Raw genomic sequence first — 13,812 nt, forward strand, 5'->3', positions numbered from 1 at the left:
TTTTTGGTTTCATTCTGCTTGCACACGTTTGAAATAAGGAAATATCTTAACCATTTTTCTGTAAACTTTGTTAAATTAATTTAATTTTAAAATCTATATTAGAAAATTCTAAAAAGGCATTACTAATGTGTTCCTCTTGAAGCAGGTTTAGATAGAAACAGTTGTTGTCTTTACAGTATCTTGACAAGAGACAGGAAGCACTGAATTCTGAAAGCCTAAGCTTTCATAGGAATTGATACAAGAAATGAACTGCAATAGTGTTATTGTGCAACTACAAATTAAAATATGGAAGCTTTATTCTTTATTCCTTCTATAGCAAACACAGCCAGGCTCTGTAAAAGAGTTACAAACTGTTTTGCCATAACAAAATTAAATCAAATGTAGTAAGTTTTGAGGTGTTCCTTGTTGGTGCTGCAAGCATAAATCTGTGCTATGTACATTGAACTTGGAAAATGCATAAATACTTCCTGGGCAGATGCATAAGCAGTGCAAGACTTACAAGTCTGAAAGCACTGCACTATTGCGCAACTTTCCCCAATACCTTTACTTCATCAGATGACATATTTTTAATAATCTAAACATTAAATTATTTCTACTTAACATTTTCAAATTTGTTCATACAGATGTTATATTCAGATGACTACTATGTGATATCAAAAACTATGTGCCCATCAGACTCTTTTTGTGCATTGCTTTTAATGGGGAAAGTTTCATGCTATATTTACCATTTGGAATTTGTAATTTTCCCCACCACAAAGGCAAAGAAAAATTAGGCCTTTTAGGCCTCCGCCATACGGAGGAGATTCCTTCATCACTTATTTGAATTACCATAGGATGAGGAGCTTGGATTATGACTGCAGCAGCTCCATGAATAAGATGGATTCCAGTCTTTTCCCAGGGTGACAGTCAATGCAGCTAAACCACTGCAGACTGTGGACGAGGGTAACAGGATAACATGACTAACATTTCCAAGGGCACATCAGTAATTTCAGAATCTAAGATTAATGCTCAAGAGTAACTTTATGTATCTTGTCAGCTTTAGTACACTGATAATCAATTAAATTCAGCATGTTGAATTCCTAAATCATTTTTAAAAAAAAATGAACTTGGGAATGTAATTACTTAAATGCTAAATTACTGATTGTCCCACTGCCAAGGGATACCTCTTTTGACAGCTGCCTTCTGAGCAGCCATCAGCAGAAACAGAAGAGAACAGGATAAAGGAACAAACCACAATGACAAGATGTTGATCTGCAGAATAGTATAGGTGCATGGTATTCAACATAAAAAATGGATATTAAGTTTATGTGGGACTCTGAAAGCCTAGCATTTGTCTTTCCATTGGACAGGACCTTCTCTTAACCCTGAAAACATGAGGATATTTTGTTAATTACCACCAAGAATTCCCTGTTTCTCATAGGGTAAGAACTTGTATATGGTGTGATCGGATTCTCACATAGAGAAAGACATTATGAATGACAGCATGAATTCCAGAATTACTCCATTTTGTTTATTTTCAATTCACTTACTCTCAAGAAGAATGGGAACTTTTTCCCATAGAATCCAACTCTGAAAAATTCTGGCTCCAAACGCTGTTGATCCATAATTTTATCATACAAAGATGCTTCCATCATCTGGGTGAGATTGATAAGGAATACAATTAGTCTTATTTGAAAACGTATTTTTACCTTAAACTATCATGAAAAGAAGGGTCTTTCAGCACACTGCTCTGGAGTACTGGAATTATAGTGCATCTCTAAGCAACAACAAGGAAATCCAGAAGTCTCTGAATACATCAGATTAAATAATTATACCTCTTAATGACCTGAAAGTTTCCAAGCATCAAAAAAATAAAAGCTTTTAAATACAATAAAGGGGTAAAATATGAGATTAATGACAACATGCATAAATCTTTAATAAAAAATTGAAGTAATACAAATGCAGTTTGAAACATATGACCCAGTAATCTGCTAATCATCCAAACACATGGTAGTAATGTGGTCAGTTTAGTCAGCAAAGTCCAGTTTCCATATTCAAGATAGTTGTGTCCAAATCATACCAGATTCCAATGATTTAAGCATCAAGTGTGAGCTCCTGTAAAAATCTCACAATAGCAATTAACATTTTTGATCAGTACATCCTGCTTTTATTTCACTCAAATCACTGACACAGTGCTCTTAATGTCAAAGTCCCCTTTCTCTGATGATATTTCAGGAAAGCATTCTCTGTTCTTAAGTTTTTAATACTGTGAAAAAAACCCAAATATTAGTCCTATTTTAGGTAATGCAGACAGCTATTTAACATGTGTATGATACCAATAGCTGCCTAGTAATATTGCTATGAGAAATCCCCGCATCTCCATTTTTGGATTAACATGGGTGGCACAGACATAATAGAAAGATATTTCCAATTCAGACACAAAACACATTAAGTACAATTAATTAAACATGCATAAACTAATTATTTTATTCACATGATGATAGTCAGTTTGAGTTATCTTATAGGATTCTGCCATTGGGATATCTAAATGTATATGGAATAAGCAGATCACAGGGAGTACTGCCACACAGGTCTGTGTTGAGAATTTTGCATAATGCTGGTAAGCAGCTCTGGATTAAGTATATTTCAGTCAATCCTAATAGTAAGCATCCTACATGTACAGAAAATTTAGAAAGAAAGCTGTAATATGAATCCATCAGAAGCAGATAAGAAAAGGGAAGACTGAATAATCTTTAAAATACAGTATCAGAAAGAGTGAAGAAAGAGTTCTAAGAAAAATGAGAGAGAAAGTAGGAAGACTGTGCCAGGAAAGATTAATTTTGGCTATATGATATTAAACAGACCATATTTTTAAGCAGTAAATAAAAAAAAAAATGGCAAAGATGTTGCAAGCTGATTTCTTGCAATTACAACTGCAGAGATGTGTTGCTGCTTCTAGCGAAGGATTGCACAGAGCACATTCCCTGGACAAACCATAAGCATGTACACAAAAGGGGTACTGTACAGGTACAAACATTGCAAGATCATTTATTTTCCCAGTTTTCTTCAAAAACCTCACACTGCTTTTTATAATCTTTATTATAAAAAAAAAAAAAAAAAGAAACAAAACAAAACCAACACAAGCTAAAAAATAAAGTTTGTAAACCAAAACTAAGGAATGTTCTGTGGCAAATTTAATTTTCTAAGCACTACTCTATAACACAAACTAAAAAGCTTTTGGATCTCTGATTGATGAAAAGTACTCAGGTACATTACCCTCATCTTGCTGAGGTTTCTGTAGTCATAGTAGCTCTCATACTGTTCTGCAATTTTTCTGCATAAGATAATGCCATTTTCCCAACACTGTAAGAAAGTAAAAGATATTCAGTAATTTCAAAGCAACTGTTTGACAATTCATGATTTATTAGTGGTCTGTTCTTTCTATACTAAGTCATACTTCCAGGAACTGAAAATACTTGAACATATTGTCCACCAGACGTTCTGATAGCTGCTGAGTAATACTGATGAATTCTTTGGAGGATTGAAAATACATTTAGAGACTTAGTAAATAAATTAACCTTACAGGACGGACTATCACTGCACAAGATATAAGTCATTGCAAGAGTGATAGACATCTCTTTTGATACTACATATGAGATTGATTCAACACCATGATTTTTATGTTTAAAATTGTATTCTTAACATATCCTCCATAATTTTTGTAGATTGGAAAATATTTTATTGCACCATGTAAATTAAACTCCATAAGACGATTACAGAATTTTTTGAAAAAAACTGATGGTCAACATCAGTTTGATTACATTTACTAGGCTTACATGGATAGATATTACACTAGCTACATAAAATTAAAATGAATCTCTTGTTTATCAGCAAGACAAATCATCACACAAAGTGTACATAAAATTTTAGACTACAGAATAATTACTCTTGCTTAATTCAGAACAGGCATTCTCGGTGATGACAATGAACCGTGAACCCTAAAGCCCATTCCTTTTTAGAGATTCTGCAATTGCTATTCTAAAAGATGCAACATGATTTAGAAGGTGCAAACATAGTTCTTACAATTCAGACCCCTGAATTTTTTTCCTCACTTGGTCACTAAGTGAATTTCATCAGCTTTATATGGCTCATTTTCACCACCTTTAAAATGGGGAGAGATTATGCTATCTTTTATAAAGTGCTTTGACAGTTACAAAGCAAATTGCTACACAAGTGCAAATTATTCTCACATTAAGTGGGATTTCTAGGATACAACACAAGATTAGAGGAAATCTACTATGTCACTAAGTAACTGCTTAATCAGGCAGTGACAAACACTTCCTCTCTATATGAGAAAAGACTGAAACCCTGGAAGTAGTGTCCAAAAAAAAAATAAACCATCTTTTCCAGACCCACTCAGTAAAACAGGATGATTTTACCTTTCCCCTATCAAAGTTTTGAATGATGGTCAGATGGAGACACTCTTTACGTTGCCACTCTGTTTGCATGGGGTAGTTGAGAAATTCTCTCAGTGGCCGATCAGACCACTCCAACAGCTCATCGTACAGCAGGAGTGTGTAGGCAGCCTCTACAAGACAAATTATAGCATGTTACTTATGAACAACAAAAAAAATAAAACAGCCAAACAAAGTAGAGGGAAATGTGAATGCTCCTGATGAGATGCACCTTTTTAATGGGTAACTAATTTATTTCAAGTACAAGACAGTTGGTAGCGCTGGTTTTGGACAGAGTTACTATTTACCATAATAAATTTAGCTTACAATTTTCACACTATTTAAAGTGGAGTCACTGGGACCGTTTTCCTGGAGTCTAACAATACAAAGTGGCCAAAGATTTTAAGAAATAGTTTCCTGCTTAGTCCTAGTCTTTCCTCCTGCTTAGGAGAAACTCTCAGTGGCTGTGCTGTCTGAACAATGGAACAGGGACCAGAGGATGAGGAACATCAGTAAAGAAAGAAGAAAGAAGACAGATAGGACTGTGGACACAGTCCAAAAGAGATCAGGGCTGGAAGGGCAATGGAGAGGCAGGTCTGTGCTTCAAACATTCCATTCTTTCCATAAATGAAATACATCCCTCATAGCTGAGCCTCATCACTCTGACACAACAAATAATTTAGAAGTGCAGACAGCTTTTTTTCTTTTTTTTTTAATTTTAAAAAATTTATTTTTTTTTATGTTTGGAAGGAATGAAAACTATTGTTGCTTTTTGGTCAAAGAACTGTGTACTAATTTTTAGATCATGGTTGGTAGAAATTATCTGGGAATATCAAAATTATTATTATTTTTACTTTGATTTAAATAATTCCCCATAAATGGTATGCTGAAACTAATATTAAACTAATCTCTAATTAAACTAATGCAAAGTCAGACTTTGATAATTACAAAACATCAGAATTGCTACTAGTTATTACAATTCAATCTAACTGTGCATATGCATTATGCGTGGGCAGGGACACCTTCCACTAGTTCAGGTTGCTCAAAGCCCCGTGCAACCTGGCCTTGAACCCTTCCAGGGAGGGGGCAGCCACAGCTTCTCTGGGCACCCTGTGCCAGTGCCAGTGTCACCACCCTCACAGGGAAGAAATTCTTCTTTATATCATAGGTTATCATCATTGTATGTAGAAGGTTTCTAAAATAAGAATGGCCATACTGGACAAAAAGTCTGAAGGGTCTCTCTGCCCAGCATTCTATGTCTGGCAGTGGCAGCATAACAGGTAACATATTGGTACCTTTGGGAGAGGGCTGTAACTATTGGCTATGCCCCAAAAGAGTAAAGAGAGATAAACAGGGTTGACTCATGATGTGGGAAATTCAATTTATACAGGAAAGATTGAAAAACCGAAACATTTCTAAGATGGATAGATACAAAGACAATCTCATTACGCATTTCAGGTGACTGAGGGGACACAGGAGGAATCAGTGCATTTATGTGCTTCAGCCTTAAAAGAGTTATATTTATAGCTGTAACTGAGTGTTGGGTAAAGAAAGATTTGAAGCTATTTTTTATAATAAAAAGGACTTTTTTTTTTTTTTTTTACAGAGGATTATTAGAGACAGTCCTGTAAATCATATTATGAAAGCAGAGAAAAATTATTTTAAGGGCAAGCTGGATTCATCCCTAGAATGAAACTATGCAGTTAGCGAACTAATGGTGCAACATGTAGGAATGCTGCTGAAGTAGCAAACTTTTTTCCCTACTTCCATGTACTTTAGATCAACTGATTTAAAAAAGGTCTGTGTGTTGTCACTGATTGATAAGGCAAGGCAACAGACTACATAAGTCTGTTTTCTAGTGGAAAGACTGAGTCTATTGCAGTGCCATATGTGTGAGACAATTCTTCCTTAAGGCTCTCATGGCAAAAAAAGAAAAATCAGAGTCATGGAATCTACCGTGGCAAAGAATGCAAAAATCACACATGTTAATAATAAATAAACAGGAAATACAACAAAGTCCTGGAAATAAATTTTGAGCAAAACACTGCTTATATTAAGAATGGACAGCAAAACAATTTAAAAAAATTAGGTTTCTATCATTGCTGAAGGTCAACTGGACATATATTAGCAGCCAATGCATAAAAGGAACTCAACATCGCTTAAAGAGTAACTGTTACGTAAAATCAGGAAATTAATATTTTGGCACAAAAGGCAGATGTGGCAAAGATACTGCTTGATAATCAAAACTCTCTTGTGACTCACCACTGCCAGGTCACATGAGGAAATTAAATCTCTCCTTAATATATCCTGCTACCTAGTCTACACTTTAAACTCATGAACTACAAAGGGACTATGGAAATTCCAAGTGAAGGAACCTTCCTATGGATAGCAGAGAAGCATAAAGAAATTTGCTGGGGCAGTAGATACCTGTAGCCTGTTTACTAGTGACTTCTAGCCAACTCATCTGCTTTTAAGAAGGGAAAAATTCTGGAGAGATTCTGAACACATGCAGTTGTAATTGCAAACACTGGGGAAAAGATGGAGGTATTATAAGGTCAGTTAAATATTTTGGCAAGAAAAGATTGTTTCATTTAAAGAGATACTGATTTTGTCTTCTCCAGCAATTATCGATGGTGTGTAGTTACCCAAATGAAGTATAGTTTATGTGGTATAAACAGCAACCATTCACATTACCTCTTATTTCTTCATTTAAAAGATAATGGCTAGCCATGGCACTGAATTCAAATATTTTGAACTGCAAATGTGGTATGTGAAGATTCAGAAAGAAATCAGCCAAGTGCTATACTTGTTACGGGCTTTAGAGTCTCTGTCTCATCATTAGTATGTGATATGACTCTTTCTTTTATTTTTTTAACCCAAAAGTTAGGATCTGAAACACAGCTGTGTAGAAACACCACATCAAACAGCTAACCAGCAACATTACAAAAAAAGTATATAGGCTCAGATACTACAAAATGAACTCATAAAAATTTCTTCTAAATTTTACTCCTCTTGGGTGAAGAATGACCCTATCACACGTTTATTGCTAGTGCGTATCAACAGCAGTCATTTACATTCAACATGGCATAGCAAGTAGTAGAGTTGTGGGGCTGAAAAAAAGCCATATTTTGAGAGACAGAATAATTGGGCAAGGAAACTCAGCTGTTGCCTGTGGCATTATGTTCTGCAATAAGGATACAGCTTACAGGTTTGCAAAAGACTGTAAATCATGGACCAGTCCTAAATATCTTTTTCTAGTTTGCACTGAATTACCTGTAAAGTTTTGTGCTTTCAGATGTAGGTCATACAGCTTATGAATATAGCGAATATACATCTCTTCCTTGTTCAGTTCAGTCTTGTAAAAATTCTGCAATAAAATTGAATTTTGTAATGAAATTTAGTCGTTAATAAACATATGATAGTGGTTACAAACAAAACACTTCAAACATAATGCTCTAGAAATAAATGCATTTATAAGTTTCACATATACAAAGTCTTTGCAAAGAACTACAGTAATACAGTAAGAAATAGTAAATAGAATAGGGAATTTTCAGTAGACAAGTCAACATGCTCCTGAATGTCTTTTTTAAAATTCTCATAGAAAATAACAGAAAGAACCTGATAGAACTGAAATCTGACAGTTCTTTGTAAATATAATCCATCCAAAAAGTCCACCCATATATCCTTACTTAGGCCATTTAACATCTTGCTGAAAGCTCTATGTTGATTTTTAATTATTGACAGCACTCTGACTTTTGTATTTATATTTTAACAAAATACCTGCTGCCTGGTATGTATACTCTTCCTTCTGTTATAGTAAAATGCCAGAAGGACTTTGGTAGCTTTGTGAAGATCTATTCAGTTTTGTAAACAACATAATGAAAAATGTGATTTCTTCAGCCCTAGCTGATGCTGGGAACTGGTAACTGATGCATAAATATTGCACTGCATGATTGAAATATACAATGCTGCACTCTAAAGTGATATCCAGGACAAAATTTCTAGAAGTGGCTGAAGATTTCTGGACATATAACTGCTATTTGTTGTTACATGGATAAAATATGGAATGCAACATTAAAACTGTTAGTTCAAAACATACATTATTTGAAAGTGTTAAGACAAAGTATGAAAAAGTTATAGGGAGAGAAGCATGACCCTATAGCACTGTTCACAAGTATTGCCATACTCACTATGGACATGCAGCTAAAGTCCCCCTGCCTAGCCATACTTAACATTCAGGATAATCTGCCCTTTTTTTTTTTTTTTTAATATTTTTTTTTTTAAATAAAAATTTCTAGAAGAAATTTCCGTTCTATTATTCAAATCACCTACTATTTCGAACTCAAAGCAAGTGGCCAAATTTTCTCCCCTATTGTACAGTATTCTTATTCTGTGCCACTGTTTCCAAAATTGAGTTATTCTCAAAGAGAAAGGTAGAAGGAACATTATGAAAATAGCAAAATAAAAACTTTATAGAGAAAGTATTTTTTTTAACTGGCTTGAGAAAATGACTACATATCACTAGCTCTGTCATTACATGCCCCCTTTAGACCACCATCTGCCTTTATAATCTGAAGACTTCCTCCCACAAGGTGTAGCTCAGGAACAGATGCTTCTCTTTAGAAAAAGAAAATCAAAAAGGATCTGTTTGTATGTTCATGTTTATTTTGCTGAAAAAAAGCAAAATCCACAACACAGAGTTGCTAGCAATAAAGCATCAAGATTAAGACAAAATATGGCACTGAACTGTAGTACTAGACTTCTTGGCTCTTACCCCTAAGCACTAAAGGCTCCAGTACTTGTCACAAGTCTGAACTATACAAATTAACTGGTTCTTCTCTGAAGCTCAGCTCTGACAATGTCCAGTTGGTCTGTAAGGCAGACCATAGCAAGACAACCCAGTCACAGCTCAGGAAATACATCATACTAATAAAGATGTCATGTGATTTTTCAACAAACTATTTCAAGATATAAAATATAACAGATGTAGTCTTCAAAAAGGGGACATGATGTAAAGAGTAGACTTCCCTAAATAATAAAGACTTTTTTTTCCTATGAAAAAATGGCTTGAAAACAACATTCAAAAACACGCAATGTGGATGTGTTCTACTTAAATGTCATGATGTCATATGCCAGTGTAAAGCACCACAGGAAAACATCCTCTTTCTAAAAAGAAGATACAATTTTAAAGTAATAGAAACTGAAATATCTATTAAATAGCAAACCCCAATGAGCACCAGAGATGCCTGAGAAAAACTCCTCAGTGAGTTAACAAAAAATTATTAAATATACTTTCAATGCTTTTGTAGAGATCTGTGATGACTTAGTTCTTTCATTAGAAATTCAACTTTCAAATTGGAGTTAGGTGATTCTTATGCATAAGGAACTAACTCTATTAGACACATCTTAAACCAGCTTTCCGAACAAGCATTACTAATGTGAAACCTACTTCAGATGATCCAGAGGGTAGGGAGAGTAGAAAAAATGTTCCTACCTTCTCTTTTAATCTAAGATATCGCTGGTGGTGCGTACCCCTTCTGCATATTTCATGACGTGGCATAATTCCAGCTATTTTGAAAATTTGGACAATTCTGTATTCTGGATGAATAGCATATACCTCTATGGCAAAACAACGTAAAATTCTCTTTTAATGCCAACCAGTCCTCTTATCTTTAGAAGTCAGAGAATACCTTTGAAGCAGTGGTGAAAAATGAAATATTGTTTCCTCCTCTGGGCTTCAGATAATTTTAACATTATGCATTCCTCTGATTACTTGTTGCATGAAACATCTTTTGAGATGACAACCAGTTAATCCATCATATGAGCAAGCAAATGTCTTAAAATTTGTGTGCTACTTCTGTAATTGAAATTTCCTTTTCAAAATTTAGCATTTGTTATTTCTCTGGTGTGCAAATAATATTAAATTTTGTCTGATAATTATTAGGATATGAAATCCACCTCAGCCTGTACAAGGCATTGAAAATCCCATTAAAAATTATTATGGTGTTTTGGGGTTTTTAAATATTTGAATTTTATTTTTGTGTAAATCTTGGATGATTTGCCAATAATAGTTTAAAAACTCCTTAGTGATAGGATGAAAATAATCCAGGTGCTTTACAGAATTCAGATCATGCCAGATATTCTGACGGAAAGCCAGCTGCTCTAGAGCTACGTAGTAAACACCATTCCTATTTAGAGAGCACTATTTTCCTACTGAAGAAATCCTTTATTCTCTTATGTATAGCTGCTACTTAGAAGTGATACCAAATTGTTTCACTGACGTCAAAAATGGAGAATTACAAGTCAGCTTATTCTGTTTTTTTCCCTGGCTAAAAATATAGCTTTCCAAAACATTCACCGTGAAAATGGAAACTTTCCAAGGTTAATGGAAGTCAACAAACTTGTCAGTGGAAACTGGCCTAGAACCAAAATGCATCTTGTAAACAAAAATGAAATATTTTTCATACTACAAATTTGCACTGTTGGTTTGTTGTAATGATGATAATATGACAAGAGGAGGTCTTGAGTGGCATTTCTGGCTCTTTTATTGGGAAGAGAATAGACAGCCTGCAGTTTTCAGAAGTTATTCCATATTCTGTGTTACACGAACCAACTTGTGCTGGTTATTGAGAAAGAAAGGGAACAGGAGAAGTCATGTAAGTTTTGTTGGGTTTGGGGAAGGAGGAAAGGCTTGCTTGTTTCTATGAAATCAGAGACCAGTTCAACTTGGAAAATACTTTGGTGGAGTTTATCCAGTCAGAAGAGACTGAAAACTAACTAAAGCAGTATTAGACATCTCTCAGAGCCCAGCTATAAAATGCCAAGGAAGACCAACTCCACATTGTACCAATTTCACCCTGAAAAAAACAATCAGTGGTCCTAAGTACAGTATTATTCTCTCAACTTCTACTCAAACTGCATCAAGAATCAAGGCACTTCCTATTCAAATGTATGGCTGTATACTAGAAAATGCTCAACTGAAATCAAAAAGGGAAAGAAAAAGTATTATACAAACCAAAAGGCTAACAGTGCAGCCAATCTTTTTGCCATCCACTTCTCCCATTTTCATGCAGTCCCTAAAAGAGAAATTAATGACAGTTAAAAGGAATGGTGTTTATACTCTTATAGTGAAGCACACCTCAGAAAAAATACATATTTGGCTCAGCAAGATGACTGAAATGATGCAATCCAAAGGCATTCGGGTGAAGAGCTGACCCAGGTGTGTAAGGGATTTCATGCCTCCTTCTCTAGGATGTGGAATACATCAATCATCAAAAAAGTCAATGTTTTTTCTGGGTCTGTCATTAATTTGCTAGGTGACTGGTAGAGATAATTTGGTTTCTTCATACATTGTGCTCAAATCATGCCAGCAGAAGCCAGCATGGCTGCCAGAAGAGGCAGTCCTGCTCCCCTCCTACTCATTCCCAGTCCTGCACTGCTCCCTGCACAAACCTCAGGAAGAGATACAGGTTAGGCAGCATCTTTTGCTGAGTTATAGTTTTGGCCTGTGTCAGTCAGATCACCACAGTGCAGCACAAACCCTTGTGTTGGTACAAGAAAGAGGGTGATGTGAATGAGGGAATGAGTGGGGATGAGTTTGCTTTCTTCAGAGACAGTGTACATCTAAAGTGGTTATGAAATTACAGCATTAGTTCCTCCTCTAGAAACCAAGAATGACACTGATCTCCTCTGTTAAATGCTCCACGATCCATCAAATTTTCCTCAGTAGCACTTTTATAAATAGTATCATTTATTGCTTGGGGAAACAACAGATCTGATCTCCAAGTCAAAAGTTAAAATGGAACCATGCAGAGTTTGATTATCACACAGGGAAGAATAGGATAACCATATTGGAATAAAAAAATAACAGGCAGACATCACCATGCACTAAAAGAAATTTAACATAACTTAAAAACATGCTTGTATACATGAGCTAAACAATTGTCCCAAATACTCTCATAACTACTAGTACACACGATTATTCTGAAAGATTGACGGCCCTGGAGGTTGTAAGCTAACCGACCCCTGAAGAGGAATAGCTCTGCCAGGCTTCTAGAAATTAGGAGTTCAGTCTCTTTGTTGACAAAATAGCTTTCCTTTCAAACTATCAGTGATGATACCAAGTGAAGTACCAGGTCTCTCCATGTGTCCCTATGGAATCAGGGAAAAAACCTAACACCTAAGCTCTAGAAAGTGATACAACTAATAGAGATAAGGAGGACTAAGCTGAAATCTGAAGTTTCTACATGGGCTTCACAACTGACTGAGAAAATCTGTTTTAGTCTCCCACTCCTGAAAGGGAGTACACATCTCTCATTTCTCTCTCTTTGTTCATGTGGTACAGTCAGATGAGAGCTCCTCACTGTTGTGGTTTAGGCCTGGTTGGCAGCCAACCACAATGCAGCAGCTCTCTCTCCCTTCCCCTCCGGCAACGAGAAGGGACAGAGAGCCAGGCTTGGGGTTCGAGATAGGACTGGGATGGGGAAAAATTCTCCTTTATGATCACGAGCAAAAGGCAGACTCGTTAGGGGAATAAAAAATAGAACATACATTTATTACAGACACTAACAACACATAACAGAGTAGGACAGTGAGAAGCATTGCCACATCTTGAGAACACCTTCCCCCCACCCCTCCCTTCTTCCCGGGCTCAGCTCTGCTCCCGATATCTCTACCTCCTCCCCCAGTGGTGCAGGGGCAGGGAATGGGGGGTGCAGTCAGTGCTGCCACTTCCTTCATGTTCGGTGAGGGGAGTGTCTGAAACTTGTTCCTCCTGCTCCATCGTGGTCCCCCTCTCACAGGAGACAGTCCTCCACAAACTTTCTCCGACATGAATTCCTCCCATGGGCCGCAGCGTTCCCCACACTGCTCCATCGTGGTTCACTAACTTCCTCCGACTGGATTCCCTCCCACGGCTGCAGCCCTTCCCGAGCTGCTCCAGCGTGGGACACCCCCACATGCTGCAATCCTTCCAGCACTGAATTACAGCAGTGGGGCTACCTTTTCCCATGAGACCCCGGCCTTCTTCGGGCACAGAACCTTGATCATCAAGCAGGAACAACAGGCCACAAATCAATGTCTGCTCCACCGTAGATCTCCATGGGTGGCAGGGAGGGTCTACCCTGCCGTCTCACCACAGGATACAGGGGGCTCTCTGCTCCAGCACACCTCCCCACTCCTTTCTTCCTCCGTTCCTCCACTGACCTTGGTGTTCATGCAGCTGCAGCAACTCCTCCTCACAAGTCCGACTGCCCGTCACCACGTCCCTTCTTAAATACGTTATCGCAGAGGCGCAGCTGATTGGCTCAATTTTCCAAACAGAAGTGGAGCTGACTTGGAGCTGGGGGAGCTTTGAGAAGCTTCTCACAGGGGGCCGCCC

General features: G+C 36.8%; 1 protein-coding gene across 4 annotated transcripts in view; it reads right to left on the reverse strand.

Annotated features, from left to right (window-relative positions):
• DOCK4 (dedicator of cytokinesis 4) overlaps positions 1–13,812 on the reverse strand; it is a 264,136-nt gene that overhangs the window by 25,737 nt on the left and 224,587 nt on the right. For all 4 annotated transcript variants that reach the window (XM_042792612.1, XM_042792610.1, XM_042792611.1 and 1 more), the window contains 5 exons: positions 11,449–11,509; positions 7,707–7,800; positions 4,419–4,567; positions 3,256–3,342; positions 1,530–1,634 (listed from right to left, as the gene is read on the reverse strand). In XM_042792612.1, coding sequence (XP_042648546.1) covers positions 1,530–1,634; positions 3,256–3,342; positions 4,419–4,567; positions 7,707–7,800; positions 11,449–11,509 — 496 coding nt within the window. The remainder of the gene's footprint in view (positions 1–1,529; positions 1,635–3,255; positions 3,343–4,418; positions 4,568–7,706; positions 7,801–11,448; positions 11,510–13,812) is intronic.

Source organism: Tyto alba, unplaced genomic scaffold (assembly GCF_018691265.1).
Source record: "Tyto alba isolate M040663 unplaced genomic scaffold, T.alba_DEE_v4.0 Super-Scaffold_2, whole genome shotgun sequence".
NCBI lineage: Eukaryota > Metazoa > Chordata > Aves > Strigiformes > Tytonidae > Tyto > Tyto alba.